At 42.2% G+C, this 20,496-nt stretch overlaps 1 protein-coding gene across 4 annotated transcripts in view; it reads left to right on the top strand.

Moving 5' to 3' along the window:
• LOC139543864 (son of sevenless homolog 1-like) overlaps positions 1-20,496 on the top strand; it is a 71,639-nt gene that overhangs the window by 34,588 nt on the left and 16,555 nt on the right. For all 4 annotated transcript variants that reach the window (XM_071350387.1, XM_071350379.1, XM_071350369.1 and 1 more), the window contains exons 10-11: positions 2,815-3,476; positions 17,061-17,142. In XM_071350387.1, the coding sequence (XP_071206488.1) occupies positions 2,815-3,476; positions 17,061-17,142 (744 nt within the window). The remainder of the gene's footprint in view (positions 1-2,814; positions 3,477-17,060; positions 17,143-20,496) is intronic.

The raw sequence follows: 20,496 nt of genomic DNA, 5'->3' as shown, positions 1-20,496 counted from the left end.
CATATGTACCACATGTGCATCAGTAGGTGGATATGTCTTGAATGTGCACTATGTATGCTCAAAGAGGTGTTAACACTTACACAACACACACATCACGATAGACACACACAGCAATTCTTACTACTCATTGGTGTACTCCTCCCATCCTCTGCACACCCCCCACCCTAAGCTCAGTTCTGAGTTTCCCTCTGGACCTAAAATAGACCTGTGGGGGGAGGGAAAGGGTTGGAGGGGGCTCGCCAGTGTTGTCGGAGGGAAGTTGTGACAGGAATTGGGCTGTCCTGTTCTGGTATTATTGTTCCAGGCTTTGAGAAAAGAAAAAAAAGGTGAGAGAGTTTGAAAGGGGGAAAAAAAGAATCCCCTTGCTTTCAGCAGTGGACTTTAGCATCCCAACCTTGCAGACCATTTTTCTCTCCATCCCTCCTTTTGTATTGGTGAAGAAAACGGGGTGTTTTTTTGGTTACATGCGGTTGTTGCTCGTTCTTTACCTGCGTGGAGGCGAAGAGCGTTGAGTATGAGGACGTAGGGTATAAACCCCCCAAAATTACCCCTTTGTTGCTGTTCTTTTTGGTTTTGGTTTTATTTTTCATGGGGAAAGGATGGCTTATCTTACGGTATGTCTTTGCACCCCATACTTTGGCGGGAACATGGGGATGGTGACACAAACAGGAGGCTAAAATGGACAGTTCGAGAGGACACACTGAGTTGGGGTACCCGACAAGGGTTACCTTTGTTGACTTTGGCTGTTTTTCGCAACACCTTTCCTGTCTCTAGGGGTCTTTGTATTTCGAGAGCCAGAACAAAGAACAACCCAAGAGTTCTATTGTCACAGCCATTTGAATTATGCTTGCTCTTTCGCAAGCTTGCTGTTCATTAGGAAAACGTAATAACCTCTTAGTCGCTAATGCTCTGGCGAGGTCCATCGCTGCCTGGAATAAATGATCATTTGATAATGATGCTCGTTATATATATATTTTTGCTATAATTAACTACTTCATTTCATCATAAGACTGCTAGTTTAAAGATGAATGTAAATGCACTTCAAATATAACCTCTGATCAGACTTGAGAGTAGGCAAAGTTTTGACTTTCTTTCTGTATATAGTTTTTAGAGTTTCACACTTAACGGGACTGGGAAATGGGAATGAAAGATTTTGGGGTGAAGTTTTGAGTGTAGTCTATCCCTTGCCCTTCAGAGGTGCCCCTCGTCTCTCGGGGAAGCTAATTCTGGCCGGTTGACAGTCATCCTGTACTTTGAGGTGCTGGTATGAAGACAGGCGCGCACAAGTTGGCTTTGCCTGCCTCCCCTGCCTCTCGGGAGTGCTGATGCAAGTCGTTGTGCGTCCGTGAAAAACAAAGTAAGCTCCCCCCTGCGATTGTTTACTACTAGGTCTAGTTCAGATGCACTGTACGAGCGGGTGTAAAATCCTTGTTGATTTTTTTTCTCCATCCCCTCTCACTCAATCGATTGTAGAACCCCCAATAAATCTTTAACCCCCCCCCCAGTGGCTCAATGCTGTTCTATTATTCTAAGTAGGTGGTTTTAGAAGTGATCATTGGAATTATTGCTCAGCTGATTTGTCATGTGCAATAGAGGTGAGATTCTGGTTCTGGTGGGCCGCAGAGCTTTCTCGTCTTCTGTTTACTTACGTTTTGTCATTCTGCTTTTGAAAGACCACCGCATGTGCTGGTTTTCACTCAAACCAGTCTTTTCGTAGTGAATTTCTGAAAGGGTTTTGAACTTACTACTCACATGACCTAACTATTACAGGGGGCATGGCCCTTAATAATGAGTAAAGACTGAAAATAGACATTGGTGTAATATGAGAATAAAGAGATTGATTAAAACAAAGACTAGTCTACATTGTGCTCCTAAAAGAACTGGAATGAGAGATACTCATACCTCATTTTTGAATATGATAGTCATACCATAGACCATATTAAAGGTATGATGAACCAAAACAATATTTAAATAGTGTCTGGCTCAAAGAAATATAATCAGATGCTCTTTATTCTTTTAGACTCATTCTATTCTTATGCACTTTCTCAGTTGGTCATCCGAGGCACCCTGTTAACCATGGGTGTGGGCCCTTCCTCGGTAGACTACCGTTTTGTTCAACTGCTGGAATGGTGAGGACGTCTAGTCAATCGGCCTGCTGGTCCACCAGTGTTGGGTGGAAACTGAAGGGACATGACTGACCAGCAAACCGATATTAAATTAGTTACCTAATTGGTTCTGGTTGGGTTAAGTTTAGGATTATTGGTGTGGTTAAAGGAAAACTCTACCCAAAAACTATCTTTTGGTATTTGTTTCTTTAGGCCACTGTTGATAAAGTTACAAAATGTTTTACATGTCAGCAATCCAGTTTTCAAGATATATGCAAAATGCATCGTATTGGCTGTATATCTGTATTTGAAAGTTATATATCTTGAAAATCTGATGAAACAAATACCACAAGATTGTTTTTGGGTGGAATTTTCCTTTAAGGTTAGGGTCAGGATTATAGTTATGGGTGGGGATGCCAGTCACGTCTCTTCAGTCGCACCCAGTGTTTTGTTAATGAGATGTTGTTTGTAGGAACCCCCTCCTGGACCAGTTTTAGTTATACCGCTGCTTTAGAAACTCAGCCACCCACACTTGACCCTACACTCCATCTCAGTCTCGCTGGCTTTGTTGATTTGTTTTCCATTGTCAATGTTCTGTGAACATCAGACCCACATTTCCCTACCTCTCTCCCCCCCCTCTCCCTTTTTTTTCTCTCACATTCTTTCTCTTACATTCAACTTTTCCCCTCAAACTCTTCGGTGGCGCCAGCGAGTCGGCCTGCCGCTTCTACAGCCAGCAGATGAAGGGCAAGCACCTGGCCATCAAGAAGATGAACGAGATCCAGAAGAACATTGACGGCTGGGAGGGCAAGGACATCGGCCAGTGCTGCAACGAGTTCATCATGGAGGGGACGCTGACACGCGTGGGCGCCAAACACGAACGGCACATCTTCCTCTTCGACGGTCTGATGATCTGCTGCAAGTCCAACCACGGCCAGCCGCGCTTGCCTGGTGCTTCGTCCACCGCCGAGTACCGCCTCAAGGAGAAGTTCTTCATGCGCAAGGTGCAGATCAACGACAAGGACGACAAGGAGGGCGAGTACCGGCACGCCTTTGAGATCATCCTCAAAGACGGCAACAGCGTGGTGTTTGCCGCCAAGTCGGCCGAGGACAAGAATGGCTGGATGGCGGCGCTCATCTCGCTGCAGTACCGCTCGACGCTGGAGCGCATGCTGGACTCGGCCATGCTGCAGGAGGAGAAGGAGGAGCAAATGAGGCTGCCCGGGGCGGAGCTTTACCGGTTCGCCACGCCCGACTCTGAGGAGAACGTGGTGTTCGAGGAGAACGTGCAGTCCAAGTCGGGCATCCCTATCATCAAGGCGGGGACAGTGCTCAAGCTCATCGAAAGGCTCACCTTCCACATGTATGCAGGTGAGAAAAAGCACACGACACAGAAAGGGTTTCCTGTGTATGACCTGTTATGACCTTTTGAAATGCGTGCCTTTTTCATACAGCGGGCTATACAAATACCTCCCTCAGATGTGTGGAGTGACAGTAGTTGCTAAATCCTGAAAGAGAACATCTTGCAGACCCTTTCCCATCGTAGAAAAGGGGGGAAGGGGCAGGGTTTTGGGGTTAAAAAGTGGTCGGTAGGAGTCAATTTGAAAGAAATATGAGATTATGGGAACATTATTAGACCAAAGTTGAGGACACGATAGTCCACCTTTCACAAGACTGAATCCAAACATTACACTGTTGATTTTATGTGCATTTGACGTTTACTGTACTTCTCACCGCGTTTGTTGATAATGAAATCTGAAAATACTCTGGATACATTCAGTAACATGATAACAATATTCCTGGAAAATGTGGGGTAGGTGCAACCTCGGATAAAAAATAGTTTGAGTGAGAGGACTAACTGGTGCGCAGAGTTCCTAAGTAATTTCAATGCACTTTAATGACTCAGTCTTCAACTATAAGTTTTTTTGTTTTGTGTTCTCCTAGCTGAGCCGTTAAGGAACTAGAGCAAGCACACTTGTATTTGGTTTGTTTGTAACACGGACCTGCATCACCGCCGTCACACAACTACTGTTGTTCATGCAATCCAAAAACTGACCATTATAAATCGCAATCTGTGTCAGCTGGGCATCATGAAAGCTTGTTCTATTGCCAACATGATGACTAGCTAAGTTATAAAATACTATCTTACAGTGTTAGGCTTTCACAGGGCAATTCAGAGAAACGGGTCGTGATTTTGGTGCGGATAGAAAAGAGTCATGCTTTAGACAAACAGGCTCATTCTGTTCAGAACCACCCAGGGTATGACGCCATGTCATCTTGTAACTGTACATCATACATAGTGATCATAAACGTTAACACTGCATGTTATTGTACTGCCACATATGCTATTTTCAACCTGTATACAGGTACGAGTGTAAAGGGCTACGAGGAGCAGGAAGTAGACATGGGTCGCATCTTTTATGGCTCCCTCTCCACATTTCTTTTCCTGAATGTGAGAGAACTGGACAGGTGAAAGTGAATTCCTAGAAACCTAGATATTTTCTGTATCTTGTTAATTTTGTCCTGACCTTCTTTTTTTTTACTCATGTGTCCACACCATGTTTGTGTTTATGCAATTATTCACTTGCCCAGTGCCTGGCGTGCATGTTCCTGTTATCACCTTGTTGTTCTACACACAAAACCTTGAACTTGGCGCAAACGCAGTTTATGCTAAACATAAAAGACAAGATAGTGGAAGGCCTATTTCTTCCCCCCACTTTCGTCATCCCCGCATCCATTTATAGCTGTTTTCACACTGCTCGTAAATATTTGGCCACAGTTGACGTCAGAACGCACATATGCGATGACCTGCTTTGTTTCAGTGTCATTTTAGCCCCAGATAACACAACGAGAACTGATAAAGAACAAAAAACAAGTGGATGAAGCCTATTCATCTTCACGTCGCCATTTAGTAAGCGACCGGTAGTAGCAGATCTTTCCTGCCTGTAATTTGCCTATCTGTTTGGTGTTTAAAAGGGAAGTTCAGTATCCTCACCTTGTGCGTAGCTGTTTAAAGAAAATCAAACCACAGATTACAGTTTTTTCCGGCCCATAGACTACTTTCAGGGTTAGGAACCCTCTAGCATCATGTTATAAAATACTGAACTTCCCCTTCCACTGGTTGATGCTTATTTACATAGTGGGGAGTGAGACCTAAGAGGGCTATCTGAGATATCTACTGCAGCCCTCATCCTCCACATACAGCACCCGTTCTGCCAGTCACATTCTGTTAAAGGTCCCCAAAGCACACACATCCCTGGGTCGCTCCTCTTTTCAGTTTGCCGCAGCTGGCGACTGGAGCGAGCTGCAACAATTACTCAAACAGGACAGTCTTATCTCAATCTCTTCATTCAAAGACTCAATCATGGACACTCTTACTGACAGTTGTGGCTGCTTTGTGTGATGTATTGTTGTCTCTACCTTGACCTTTGTGCTGTTGTCTGTGCCCAATAATGTTTGTACCATGTTTTGCGCTGCTACAATGTTGTTTCTACCATGTTGTTGTTGTCATGTGTTGCTGCCTTGCTATGTTGTTGTCTTAGGTCTCTCTTTATGTAGTGTTGTCTCTCTTGTTGTGATGTGTGTTTTGTCCTATTTTTATATTGTATTTATTTTTTTTATTTTTAATCCCAGGCCCCTGTCCCCGCAGGAGGCCTTTTGCCATTTGGTAGGCCGTGATTGTAAATTATAATTTGTTCTTAACTGACTTGCCTAGTTAAATAAAGGTTAAATAAAAATAAAATTTAAACACAGCCCTTTGTGGAATGTTGGTGAGCTAGCCATTACAGTGTTGTTGAGGTAATCACTTTGCAGACTTCAGTGACACCTGAACTCCTTTAGTGATTCCTCACTAAAGCCAAACAAAAAGATGCCATGATTTTCAGGATGGTCACGAAATGTAATCCATAAAATAGTCCTTTGGAGACAGGGTTGTTGACATACACAGTTGAAGTCGGAAGTTTACATACTTAGGTTGGAGTCATTAAGACTTGTTTTTCAACCACTCCACACATTTCTTGTTCACAAGCTATAGTTTTGGCAAGTCGGTTAGGACATCTACTTTGTGCATGACACAAGTAATTTTTCCAACAATTGTTTACAGACAGATTATTTCACAATACCAGAACAACAGCAAAGGACCTTGTGAAGATGCTGGAGGAAACGGGTACAAAAGTATCTATATCCACAGTAAAACGAGTCCTATATCGACAACCTGAAAAGCCGCTCAGCAAGGAAGAAGCCACTGCTCCAAATCTGCCATTTAAAAAAACAGACTACGGTTTGCAACTGCACATGGGGACAAAGATCGTACCTTTTGGAGAAATTTCCTCTGGTCTGATGAAACAAAAATAGAACTGTTTGGCCATAATGACCATTGTTATGTTTGGCGGAAAAAGGGGGAGGCTTGCAAGCGGAAGAACACCATCTCAACCGTGAAGCACGGGGGTGGCAGCATCATGTTGTGGGGGTGCTTTGCTGCAGGAGGGACTGGTGCACTTCACAAAATAGATGGCATCATGGACGAGGAAAATTATGTGGATATATTTAAGCAACATCTCAAGACATCAGTCAGGAAGTTAAAGCTTGGTCGCAAATGGGTCTTCCAAATGGACAATGACCCCAAGCATACTTCCAAAGTTGTGGCAAAATGGCTTAAAAACATCAAAGTCAAGGTATTGGAGTGGCCATCACAAAGCCCTGACCTTAGTCCTATAGAACATTTGTGGGCAGAACTGAGAAAGTGTGTAACGAGCAAGGAGGCCTACAAACCTGACTAAGTTACACCAGCTCTGTCAGGAGGAATGGGCCAAAATTCACCCAACTTATTGTGAGAAGTTTGTGGAAGGCTACCCAAAACGTTTGACCCAAGTTATACAATTTATACAATGCTACCAAATACTAATTGAGTGTATGTAAACTTCTGACCCACTGGGAATGTGATGAAAGAAATAAAAGCTGAAATAAATCATTCTCTCTACTATTATTCTGACATTTCACATTCTTAAAATAAAGTGGTGATCCTAACTGACCTAAGACAGGGAATTTTTACTAGGATGAAGTGTCAGGAATTGTGAAACTGAGTTTAAATGTATTTGGCTAAGGTGTATGTAACCTTTCGACTTCAACTGTATTTATCTAAAAGTTGGCATATTTATGACATTTTGGGCTTACCCAGGCCTCCTTTAAGACTCCACAATGCTTAATCTGTAGGTGCTACAAAGCAGAAATTGTCGTATGAAGCTTTACCACTTGTTCTGTAATATGAAGAGTTTTTTGATAAAAAAATAAAAAAGATTATTGAAGTTGCATATCAAAGTTCCAGAGTGGGATCTCTGCTAGTTTTAAAGTTATGGCCCATTTTATACAGAGAAATTGGCATAGTAGGCAATGTAACCAATCACAGCCCTCCTTTTACTTGCATATCACCAGCAGAGAGCGACAATTTTGAATACATTTTCACGTTCACTGTTGGTAATACTTACAAATTGGATCATGACTAAGAGTAGCAGAGATCCCATCTGGAACTTTGATATGCCTGTAGAGTAGGCATATATCATGTTCAAAAATATATATATTTTTTTAAATGCCAAATCAAAAATGTCTATTCATGTTTATTTTTCTATATTCATAAATTAATGTAAAAATGTGATTTGAAACCAAATTACTACTCCTATTTCAGAGCAAGCAATAAAAATTCATATGACACCAATGTTTGCTTAGTAGCACCTACAGATGAAACACTATGGAGTTTTAAAGGCGGCCTGGATAAGGCTAAAATGTCAGAAATATGCCAACTTGTATTAATTCTTTCTCAATTATGCTTTTAGATATATATGTCAACAATCCTTCAACCTAAGGACTGTTCTATGGATTATATTTTGTGAAAATTCAGAAAATCATGGTCATTCTTTGTCTGGGTTTTGTGAGAAGTCACTCTTTAGAAATGCTGAATGACCCATCATGCATAGTAGTAGTTAGACCATGGGGTCTGTATTCTTCTCTACTGACGGGTGCCATTGTACCTAACCAGATACAAGGCTGCGATTGGACCAATAAGCTCTTCATTAATTAAAAGTAATGACGTCGTTTTGGGGAAATAAATCGCCAAATTCAATCGCTCAAAGTCCAAGTGGATGTGTGCTCTGGTAATCCGGGGAGCAAAACATTTAGGCCAAGCGCTTCTGAATTTGGTCTGTTTCTATGTGTTATTCAATGTCATGCAACCATACAGGTGTTGTATAAAATCTTCTTAAAGACACACGTTTTCCTTTGTTTATAGCACGGAATCCTTTCTGAACTCTTACACATACGTTTGGGTTTTGTCTCTGCAAGTCTAGAGCAGTGTTTCTCAACTGTGGTCCATGAGTACCCCCCAAACTGTACACTTTTGTTGAAGCACACCTGATTCAACTCACCCAAGTGCTTGATGATTAGTTGACTAGTTGATTAAGGTGTGCTTGTTCTGGGCTACACCAAACCTGTGTGCTGTGGGGAGTATTGAAGGACTGGAGTTAAAAAACACTGGCCCAAGGTTATTCCAGCACAATACAAAGCCAGGAGAGAACATTCCTCTTATGGGTGGACTGTCCAGCTCACACCCCTGTGTAAACTTCCTCCCACGAATAAAAAGTAGGGTGTAAATATAGGCCACTATTTTCCTTTTTAGTTTCCAACAGTCTGTGTGCCACTGATTTCAAATAAGCCAAGGGAAACAAGCCTTTTGAGGAAAAGTGTGTCTGTGCGGCCAGGGTAATTTGAAAAGGGGAAAAAGGTGCTTCCTGTGCGATGCACCTCATGCCTGGACACACACCCTACTCCCACCCAGGAGACAGCAGGGCAGGGACAACACACGCTTTCTCTCTTATCTCTCTGTCCTGACTATCTGCATTACAATTTGCATGGAACTATGCTTCTCTTTTGCCATAAATTGTAGTCAAGAATCAATATAGTCCATGAGCCAGGAGGGTCGGTCGGGCTGACTTGGGACAATGATGTCTCTAAGTGATTTTTTTGAAGGTCAATGTCCCTAGAGTTGGAAAATGTGTGATATCAGTGCAGCAATGATAGCTTTCTGCGTGTTGTCTTTCATCCCTCCGTCCCATCTATTTTTCCCATAGGGATTTTGCCCTATGACAAACAATATCACTATACAACAAGTTATTGCTCACTTGTACCCTTTAATCTTATATGATTGGAAAGCTTAGAGATTCAGACACATTTTCGGAATGTTCAGGTCAACAGAACGTTGACCATTGACCCCTCTGGTACACAACAGCAGTGGTGGAAAAAGTACTCAATTGTCTTGAGTAAAAGTAAAGATACCTTAATAGAAAATGACTCAAGTAAGTGAAAGTCACCCAGTGAAATACTACTTGAGTAAAAGTATTTGGTTTTAAATGTACTTAAGTATCAAAAGTAAACGGAACTGCTAAAATGTATTTAAGTATCAAAAGGAGAAGTATAAACCAACCATAAAAAAATCATTTTATTAAGCAAACCAGACGGCACAATTAAAAAAAAAATATTTTTTTATTGACGGATAGCCAGGGGCACACTCCAACACTCAGACATAATTTACAAATTACGCATTTGTGTTTAGTGAGTCCGCCAGATCAGCGCCAGTAGGGATGACCAGGGATGTTCTTTTGATGTGTGTGAGTTGGACCATTTTCCTGTCAAAATGTAACGAGTACTTATGGGTGTCAGGGAAAATGTATGGAGTAAATAGTAAAGTACAGATGCACTAAAGTACTACTTAAGTATAAATACTTTAAAAAATTACTTCAGTACTTTACACCACTGCATATCCAAATGACCTGTAAGCATTAAAAAGGAAATCCTGATACATTTTAAACTTTGTTTGACAAGTGGTTCTTTCATGACCTTTCAAATGATCTATAATACAGTGCATTTGAAAAGTATTCAGACCGCTTGACTTTTTCCACATTTTGTTACGTTACAGCCTTATTCTAAAATTGATTAAATCGTTTTTTTCGCCTCATCAATCTACACACAATACCCCATAATGACAAAGCAAAAAAAAGTTTTTTAGAAGTGTTTGCAAATATATATAAAAATACATTTAAAAATATTACATTTACGTAAGTATTCAGACCCTTTACTCAGTACTTTGTTGAATCACTTTTGGCAGCGATTACAGCCTCGAGTCCTCTTGGGTAGGACGCTAAAAGCTTGGCACACCTGTATTTGGGGAGTTTCTCCCATACTTCTCTGCAGATCCTCTCAAGCTCTGTCAGGTTGGATGGGGAGTGTCGCTGCACAGCTATTTTCAGGTCTCTCCAGAGATGTTCGATCGGGTTCAAGTCAGGGCTCTGTCTGGGCCACTCAAGCACATTCGGAGACTTGTCCCAAAGCCACTCCTGTGTTGTCTAGGCTGTGTGCTTTGGGTCGTTGTCCTGTTGGAAGGTGAACCTTCACCCTAGTCTGAGGTCCTGAGCACTCTGGAGCAGGTTTTCATCAAGGATGGTCTGAGTCCTTCATGGTCTGAGAGTCCTTTAGGTGCCTTTTGTCAAACTCCAAGCGGGCTGTCATGTGCCTTTTTACTGATGAGTGGCTTTCGCCTGGCCACTCTACCATAAAGGCCTGGTTGGTGGAGTGCTGCAGATATGGTTGTCCTTCTGGAAGGTTCTCCCATCTTCACAGAGGAACTCTGGAGAGCTGTCAGAGTGACCATCGGGTTCTTGATCACCTCCCTGACCACGGCCCTTCTTCCCCGATTGCTCAGTTTGGCCGTGCAGCCAACTCTTCCATTTAAGAATGATTGCGGGCAGTGTGTTCTTGTGGACCTTCAATGCTGCAGAAGGGTTTTGGTACCCTTCCCCAGATCTGTGCCTTGACACCATCCTGTCTCTGAGCTCTACAAACAATTCCTTTGACCTCATGGCTTGGTTTTGCTCTGACATGCATAGTCAACTGTGAGACCTTGTATAGACAGTTGTGTGCCTTTCCAAATCATGTCCAATCAATTGAATTTACCACAGGTTGACTCCAATCAAGTTGTAGAAACATCTCAAGGATGATCAATGGAAACAGGATGCACCTGAGCCCAATTCGAGTCTCATTGCAAAGGGTCTGAATACTTATGTAAATAAGGTATTTGTTTGTCATACATTTGCTAACATTTCTAAAAACCTGTTTTCGTTTTGTCATTATAGGTTATTGTGTGTAGATTGATCAGCAATTTTTATTTAATCAATTTTAGAATAAGCGTGTAATGTAACAAAATGTGGAAAAGTCAAGGGGTCTGAATACTTTTTTGTGAGTGTGAGAGGGACCATTTGCTCACACACACATGCACACATTTATACTGACTCTACACACACACACACACACACACACACACACACACACACACACACATACAATCATCATGTAGGCTGCTACTCTGTTTATTATATCCTGATGCCTCGTCACCTTACCCCTATACATATTTACAGTATGAGTCAAAAGTTTGGACACACCTACTCATTCAAGGGTTTTTCTTTATTTTTTATATTTTCTACATTGAATAGTGAAAACATCAACTATGAAATAACATATATGGAATCATTTAGTAACCAAAAAAGGCTTAAACAAGAAAGGCTTAAACAAAATATATTTGAGATTCTTCAAAGTAGCCACCCTTTGCATTTATGATAGTTTTGCGCCCCCACTTGGCTTTCTCTCAACGAGCTTCACCTGGAATGCTTTTCCAACAGTCTTGAAGGAGCTCCCACATATGCTGAGCACTTGTTGGCTGCGTTTCCTTCACTCTGCGGTCCAACTCATCCCAAACCATCTCAATTGGGTTGAGGTTGGGGGATTGTGGAGGCCAGGTCATCTGATGCAGCACTCCATCACTCCTTGGTCAAATATCCCTTACACAACCTGGAGGTGTTTTGGGTCATTGTCCTGTTGAAAAACAAATGATAGTCCCACTAAGCGCAAAACCAGATGGGATGGCGTAATGCTGCAGAATGCTGTGGTAGCCATGCTGGTTAAGTGTGCCTCTAAATAAATCACAGACCATGTCACCAGCAAAGCATCATCACCTCCATGCTTCACGGTGGGAACCACACATGCGGAGATCATCCGTTCACCTACTCTGCGTTCCACAAAGACACGGCAGTTGGAACCAAAAATATAAAATTTGGACTCACCAGACCAAAGGACAAATTTCCACCAGTCTAATGTCCATTGCTCATGTTTCTTGGCCTAAGCAAGTCTCTTCTTATTATTTGTCCTTTTAGTAGTGGTTTCTTTGCAGCAATTTGACCATGAATGCCTAATTTCACGTAGTCTCCTCAAACATTAATTGTTCAGTCTGTTACTTAAACTCTGAAGCATTTATTTGTGCTGCAATCTGAGGTGCAGTTAACTTCAATGAACTTATCCTCTGCAGTAGAGGTAACTCTTGGTCTTCCTTTCCTGTGGCGGTCCTCATGAGAGCCGGTTTCATCATAGCACTTGGTTTTTGCGACTGCACTTGAAGAAACTTCCAAAGTTCTTGAAATATTCCGTATTGACTGACCTTCATGTCTTAAAGTAATGATGGACTGTTGTTTCTCTTTGCTTATTTGAGCTGTTCTTGCCATAGTATGGACTTGGTGCGCTATGTCTAATATTAAAGAAGTCTCAACGTATTGCTCGCCTGAGGTAGAGTACCTTATAAGCTATAGACCACACTATCTACCAAGAGAGTTCTCATCTATATTATTTGTAGCCGTCTATTTACCACCACAGACCGATGCTGGCACTAAGACCGCACTCATCCAACTCTATAAGGCCATAAGCAAACAAGAAAATGCTCATCCAGAAGCGGCGCTCCTAGTAGCCAGGAACTTTAATGCAGGCAAACGTAAATCAGTTTCACCAGATTTTCACCAGCATGTCACGTGATACCAGAGGGAAAAAAACTCTGGACCACCTTTACGCCATACACAGAGATGCAAACAAAGCTCTCCACCGCCCTCCATTTGGCAAATCTGACCATAATTCTATCCTCCTGATTCCTGCTTACAAGCAAGTAAGTAGTACCAGGAGTACCAGTGACTCGCTCAATACGGAAGTGGTCAGATGACGCGGATGCTACGCTACAGGGTTGTTTTGCTAGCACAGACTGGAATATGTTTCGGGATTCATCCAATGGCATTGAGGAGTATATACCACCTCAGTCATCGGCTTCATCAATAAGTGCATCGACGACGTCCCCCCCCCAGTGACCGTACGTACATATACCAACCAGAAGCATCGAGCTAAAGGCTAGAGCTGCCACTTTCAAGGAGCGGGATGCTAATCCGGACACTTACAAGAAATCCCGCTATGCCCTCAGACAACCCATCAAACAGGCAAAGCGTCAATACAGGATTACCATTGAATCCTACTACACGGGCTCTGACGCTCGTCAGATGTGGCAGGGCTTGAAAACTATTTCGGCCAACAAAGGGAAACCCAGACACAAGCTGCCCAGTGACGTGAGCCTACCAGACGAGCTAAATACCTTTTTATGCTTGCTTCGAGGCAAGCAACACTGAAGCATGCACGAGAGCATCAGCTGTTCTGTATCTGTGTGATAAGATAATGCTCTCGGCAGCCGACAGATCCACAGATGACGCAATCTCAATCGCACTCCACACTGCCCTTTCCCACCTGGACATAAGGAACGCCTATGTCAGAATGCTGTTCGTTGTCTACACCTCAGCATTCAACACCATAATGCCCACGAAGCTCATCACTAAGCTAAGGACTCTGGGACTAAACACCTCCCTCTACAACTGGATCCTGGACTTTCTGACGGGCCGCCCTCAGGTGGTAAGGGTGTCAACAATACATCTGCCACGCTGATCCTCAACACTGGGGCCCCTCAGGGGTGTGTACTTAGTCCCCTCCTGCACTCCCTGTTCACCCACGACTGTGTGGCCAAACACAACTCCAAAACCATCAAGTTTGCTAACGACACAACAGTGGTAGGCCTGATCACCGACAACGATGACACAGCCTATAGGGAGGTTTAGGAGGTCAGAGACCTGGCAGTGAGGTACCAGGACAACAACCGCTCCCTCAATGTGAGCAAGACAATGGAGCTGATCGTGGACTACAGGAAAAGGCGGGCTGAACAGGCCCCCATTTAACATCAACAGGGCTGTAGTGGAGCGTGGGTCCTCTACAGCCCCACAAGTCTTGTGTAGACCTCCACAAATCTGGTTCATTCTTGGGAGCAATTTCCAAACACCTGAAGGTACCACGTTCATTTGTACAAACAATAGTAAACACCATGGAACCACACAGCCGTCGTACCGCTCAGTCTCCTAGAGATGAACGTACTTTTGTGCAAAAAGTGCAAATGAATCCCAGAACAACAGCAAAGGAGCTTGTGAAGATGCTGGAGAAAACGGGTACAAAAGTATCTATATCCACAGTAAAACGAGACCTATATCGACATAACCTGAAAGGTCGCTCGGCAAGGAAGAAGCCACTGCTCCAAAACCGCCATAAAAAAGCCAGACTACGGTTTGCAACTGCACATGGGGACAAAGATCGTACTTTTTTGAGAAATGTCCTCTGGTCTGATGAAACAAAAATAGAACTGTTTGACCATAATGTCCATCGTTATGTTTGGAGGAAAAGGGGGGAGGCTTGCAAGCCGAAGAACACAATCCCAACCGTGAAGCACGGGGGTGGAAGCATCATGTTGTGGGGGTGCTTTGCTGCAGGAGGGACTGGTGCACTTCAAAAAATAGATGGCATCATGAGGGAGGAAATGTATGTGGATATATTGAAGCAACATCTCAAGACATCAGTCAGGAAGTTAAAGCTTGGTCGCAAATCGGTCTTCCAAATGGACAATGACCCTAAGCATACTTCCAAAGTTGTGGCAAAATGGCTTAAGGACAACAAAGTCCAAGTATTGGAGTGACCTTCACAAAGCCCTGAGCTCAATCCTATAGAACATTTGTGGGCAGAACTGAAAAAGTGTGTGCGAGCAAGGAGGCCTACAAACCTGACTCAGTTACACCAGCTCTGTCAGGAGGAATGGGCCAAAATTCACCCAACTTATTGTGAGAAGCTTGTGGAAGGCTATCCAACACGTTTGACCCAAGTTAAACAATTGAATGGCAATGCTACCAAATACTAATTGAGTGTAATGTAAACTTCTGACCCACTGGGAATGTGATGAAAGAAATACAAACTGAAAAATTATTCTCTCTATTATTCTGACATTTCACATTCTTAAAATAAAGTGGTGATCCTAACTTGACCTAAGACAGGGAATTTTTACTAGGATGAAATGTCAGGAATTGTGAAACTGAGTTTAAATGTATTTGATTAAGGTGTATGTAAACTTCCGACTTCAACTGTACATGTACAAATTACCTCAACTAACTTGTACCCCCGCACACTGACTCGGTACCGGTACCCCCTGTATATATATTCTGGTTATTGTGTTTTATTTATTTTTTACTTAAGAAAATATTTACCAAATCAACTGAACTCTTCTTGAACTGCACTGTTGGTTAAGGGTTGGTACTTTTCACATTTTGCGATAAAGTCTACACTTGTTGTATTCGGCGCATGTGACAAATAAAGTTTGATTTGATTCTGCATTTTGCCAAATAGGGCTATCTTCTGTATACCACCCCTACTTTGTCACAACACAACTGATTGGCTCAAATGCATTAAGAAGGAAAGCAATTCCACAAGTAAACTTTTAACAAGGAACACCTGTTAGTTGAAAAGCATTCCAGGTGACTACCTTATGAAGCTGGTTGAGAGAATGCCAAGAGTGTGCAAAGCTGTCGTCAAGGCAAAGGGTGGCTACTTTGAAGAATCTCATATATTTAAAAAAATATATAATGATTTGTTTAACTTTTTTTGTGTGGTTACAACATGATTCCATGTGTGTTATTTCATAGTTTTGATGTCTTCACTATTGTTCTACAATTAAGAAAATAGTAAAAATAAAGAGAAACCCTTGAATGAGTAGGTGTCCACACTTTTGACTTAAATAAGTTACAAAATAAGGTTTGGGATGGTAAAAGCTGTTTTGAATAAGATCATCTTTGAGAACTAACAACCACCAGAATAAAAACTAAACTGTCAGTGACAATCTAAAATGTAATTTTGTTTTAAAGTTTGAGTCACTCAGATAGCATAAGAACACAACATAAGCCAAGGCAAAAAAATTGTAAAATTGCAGGCAGTTAACTTTAAAGTAACTGCCCAGTGAAAATCTAACTTTTTATAAGTTCATATTCTGTTGAGTCCCCAAGTAATGTTGTTGACTTGTCCCACAGTATACTTGTATTTGTGGCCAAAGCCTAGGAGAAACACTGCAGTGTGTATGTCGGTGGTGGGAAGGACAGGCGGGTAATCTATTTTTAAGCGTGTGTGTGGTGGAGTGGCAGTTGCGTGCGTCAGAGCAGCGTCTGTTTCCTGGCTGAAATGGTTCCAGGCCGATTGTTTGTAAATCCACACTGAGGCAGCTATTGTTCCCCCCCCCACCCACTGCCCTCCAACCCCAGCCAGACCCGGCGAAAGGGCTTGGACAGATCCATCATGTGAACCACTAGCTGACGATCCTGTTCGGACTGCAGAAGATCTAGCCCTTGCTAGGTGCCCTGTAGCTCCCACTCCAAGACCCGCATAACCACAGCATCCGCACTCCTAATATACACACAGACCTGGGTCATGTTCACTAGGGAATGTTTGACATTTTTCTTATTGGACAAGTCGAGTTGTCCCCCATGTTTCAGTCTTTTTTCTGTTTGTTGCCTAATAATACACATGACATTGGTTAGCATATCTTAGACTGTTAACTTAATAGTTATAAGATATCTAGCTGGCAACCAGTAGCAAATTTCATACTGAAAGTCATGAAAGAAAAATAGATACTTGCACAATGCTGGGAATGATTAACAAAATGGCTGACAATCCCATTGTTTTTCCTTCTTGCAGATCCAAATTTTGTCCGAACATTTCTAACAACCTACAGGTCCTTCTGCAAACCTCAGGAGCTGCTGGGTCTTCTTATGGAGAGGTGAGAATGTTGATGCCATTCTACGATTTATGTGGATTCTACGATTTGGGCTCCACTGTTATTATTCCCTGAAGAACCGCCTTTGTCTAATATTGTATCATATTTTTCAACATCAGATACATTGCCTTTCACTTCGGACAATGTTTTCAGTCAACAAGATATTTGTCCGTGCTCGTTGACTCTGACCTTTGTCAGAACAAAGACAGGGATGTATTTATCACGGACAAGATATTCCTATATACATTTATAGAAACTAGGGCTGTCCCTGACTAAAATAAATCTTGGTCAACCGAGAGTCGTCTGTTCTTTCAACCAATCGATTGGTCGACATTTTTAAACTTGTATTTTTAAATTTTTTATAAAATCAACTATATGTAGCTTGTCTGATGCTTTAAGTACACTGTTTGATTAAATAATTGAGACACACAAATCACTCGAGAGAGCCAGAGATCAAGATGGCCTAGACGGAAGGGGCAAAAACATGTGCCGCCCTCCTCCCTCTGCTGCTAGCCTTCACAGATAATAGGCTACAGTAGGGGTGGGCAACCTTTTCCATTTGGAGTGCCAATTTATGTTACCATTTCTACCGTTCTGCGTGCCAGTTAGGATTATCAATTAACAGTTTCATTTAATTTATAATAGTCTTCGTATCTCAAAATCTTTGCCATGTGGTTCATCTAAGTTCTATCTAAATGAATATAAAACAAATCTAAAAGTAACTTCTATTGCCATTGCCAACTCTGTAAAAAATAGCCTACATAAAGCCAACAAATATTAACATTGCAGCCTGCAGGTAGAAAATATCCTGATTTTAAAAAAATATATATATATATACAGTGGGGAGAACAAGTATTTGATACACTGACAATTTTGCAGGTTTTCCTACTTACAAAGCATGTAGAGGTCTGTAATTTGTATCATAGGTACACTTCAACTGTGAGAGAAGGAATCTAAAACAAAAATCCAGAAAATCACATTGTATGATTTTTAATTAATTCATTTGCATTTTATTGCATGACATAAGTATTTGATACATCAGAAAAGCAGAACTGAATATTTGGTACAGAAACCTTAGTTTGCAATTACAGAGATCATACGTTTCCTGTAGTTCTTGACCAGGTTTGCACACACTGCAGCAGGGATTTTGGCCCACTCCTCCATACAGACCTTCTCCAGATCCTTCAGGTTTCGGGGCTGTCGCTGGGCAATACGGACTTTCGGCTCCCTCCAAAGATTTTCTATTGGGTTCAGGTCTGGAGACTGGCTAGGCCACTCCAGGACCTTGAGATGCTTCTTACGGAGCCACTCCTTAGTTGCCCTGGCTGTGTGTTTCGGGTCGTTGTCATGCTGGAAGACCCAGCCACGACCCATCTTCAATGCTCTTACTGAGGGAAGGAGGTTGTTGGTCAAGATCTCGCGATACATGGCCCCATCCATCCTCCCTTCAATACGGTGCAGTCGTCCTGTCCCCTTTGCAGAAAAGCATCCCCAAAGAATGATGTTTCCACCTCCATGCTTCACGGTTGGGATGGTGTTCTTGGGGTTGTACTCATCCTTCTATTCCTCCAAACACGGCGAGTGGAGTTTAGAGCAAAAAGCTCTATTTTTGTCTCATCAGACCACATGACCTTCTCCCATTCCTCCTCTGGATCATCCAGATGGTCATTGGCAAACTTCAGACGGGCCTGGACATGCGCTGGCTTGAGCAGGGGGACCTTGCGTGCGCTGCAGGATTTTAATCCATGACGGCGTAGTGTGTTACTAATGGTTTTCTTTGAGACTGTGGTCCCAGCTCTCTTCAGGTCATTGACCAGGTCCTGCCGTGTAGTTCTGGGCTGATCCCTCACATTCCTCATGATCATTGATGCCCCACGAGGTGAGATCTTGCATGGAGCCCCAGACCGAGGGTGATTGACCGTCATCTTGAACTTCTTCCATTTTCTAATAATTGTGCCAACAGTTGTTGCCTTCTCACCAAGCTGCTTGGCTATTGTCCTGTAGCCCATCCCAGCCTTGTACAGGTCTACAATTTATCCCTGATGTCCTTACACAGCTCTCTGGTCTTGGCCATTGTGGAGAGGTTGGAGTCTGTTTGATTGAGTGTGTGGACAGGTGTCTTTTATACAGGTAACGAGTTCAAACAGGTGCAGTTAATACAGGTAATGAGTGGAGAACAGGAGGGCTTCTTAAAGAAAAACTAACAGGTCTGTGAGAGCCGGAATTCTTACTGGTTGGTAGGTGATCAAATACTTATGTCATGCAATAAAATGCAAATTAATTACTTAAAAATCATACAATGTGATTTTCTGGATTTTTGTTTTAGATTCCGTCTCTCACAGTTGAAGTGTACCTATGATAAAAATGACAGACCTCTACATGCTTTGTAAGTAGGAAAACCTGCAAAATCGGCAGTGTATCAAATACTTGTTCTCCCCACTGTATATATTTTTTTAAATATATGTATATTCTATAATGGCCTGTCTGCATCAAACTTGAAACATTGTGTCAACTATGCCAGTGGTTTCCAAAATTGTTATAGTCCTGTACCCCTTCAAACATTCAACCTGCAGCTGCCTACCCCCTCCAGCACCAGGGTCAGCACACTCTCAAAGGTTGTTTTTTGCCATCATTGTAAGCCTGCCACACACACACACTATACAATCAATGTATTAAACATAAGAATGAGTGTGACATTTTGTCACAACCCGGCTTGTGGGAAGTGACAAAGAGCTTTTATAGGTCCAGGGCACAAATAATAATATAATAATAATAATAATCAATAATTCTGCTCTTTATTTAATCATCTTACATATGAAACCATATTTGTTCATCGAAAATTGTGAATAACTCACCACAGGTTAATGAGTCGGGTGTGCTTGAAAGGATGCACATAACTCTGCAATGTTGGGTTGTATTGGAGAGTCTGTCTTAAATCATTTTCCAAACACAGTCTGTGCCTGTATTTAGATTGCATGCTAGTGAGGGCCGAGAATCCACTCTCACATAGGTACGTGGTTGCAAAGGGCGTCAGTGTCTTAACAGCGCGATTTGCCAAGGCAGGATACTCTGAGCGCAGCCCAATCCAGAAATCTGGCAGTGGCTTCTGATTTTAAATAAAATTGTCACAGAACCGCTTGTTGCAATTTTGATGAGGCTCTCTTGTTCAGATATCGGTAAGTGGACTGGCGAGAGAAAAACCTCACTCAAATGTATAGCCCCGTTGGAAAATATAAATGGAATGTTTGAAAATGTGAAAGAAATATATTTATTTTTATTTAAAAAATGTAAAAAATGTTAATCACATTTTTATTTGGCGTACCCACGACGGCATTGGATCCAGATTTTATGATGTTT

Source organism: Salvelinus alpinus, chromosome 2, assembly GCF_045679555.1.
Source record: "Salvelinus alpinus chromosome 2, SLU_Salpinus.1, whole genome shotgun sequence".
NCBI classification, from domain to species: domain Eukaryota; kingdom Metazoa; phylum Chordata; class Actinopteri; order Salmoniformes; family Salmonidae; genus Salvelinus; species Salvelinus alpinus.
This window is presented reverse-complemented; position numbering and strand designations above follow the sequence as displayed.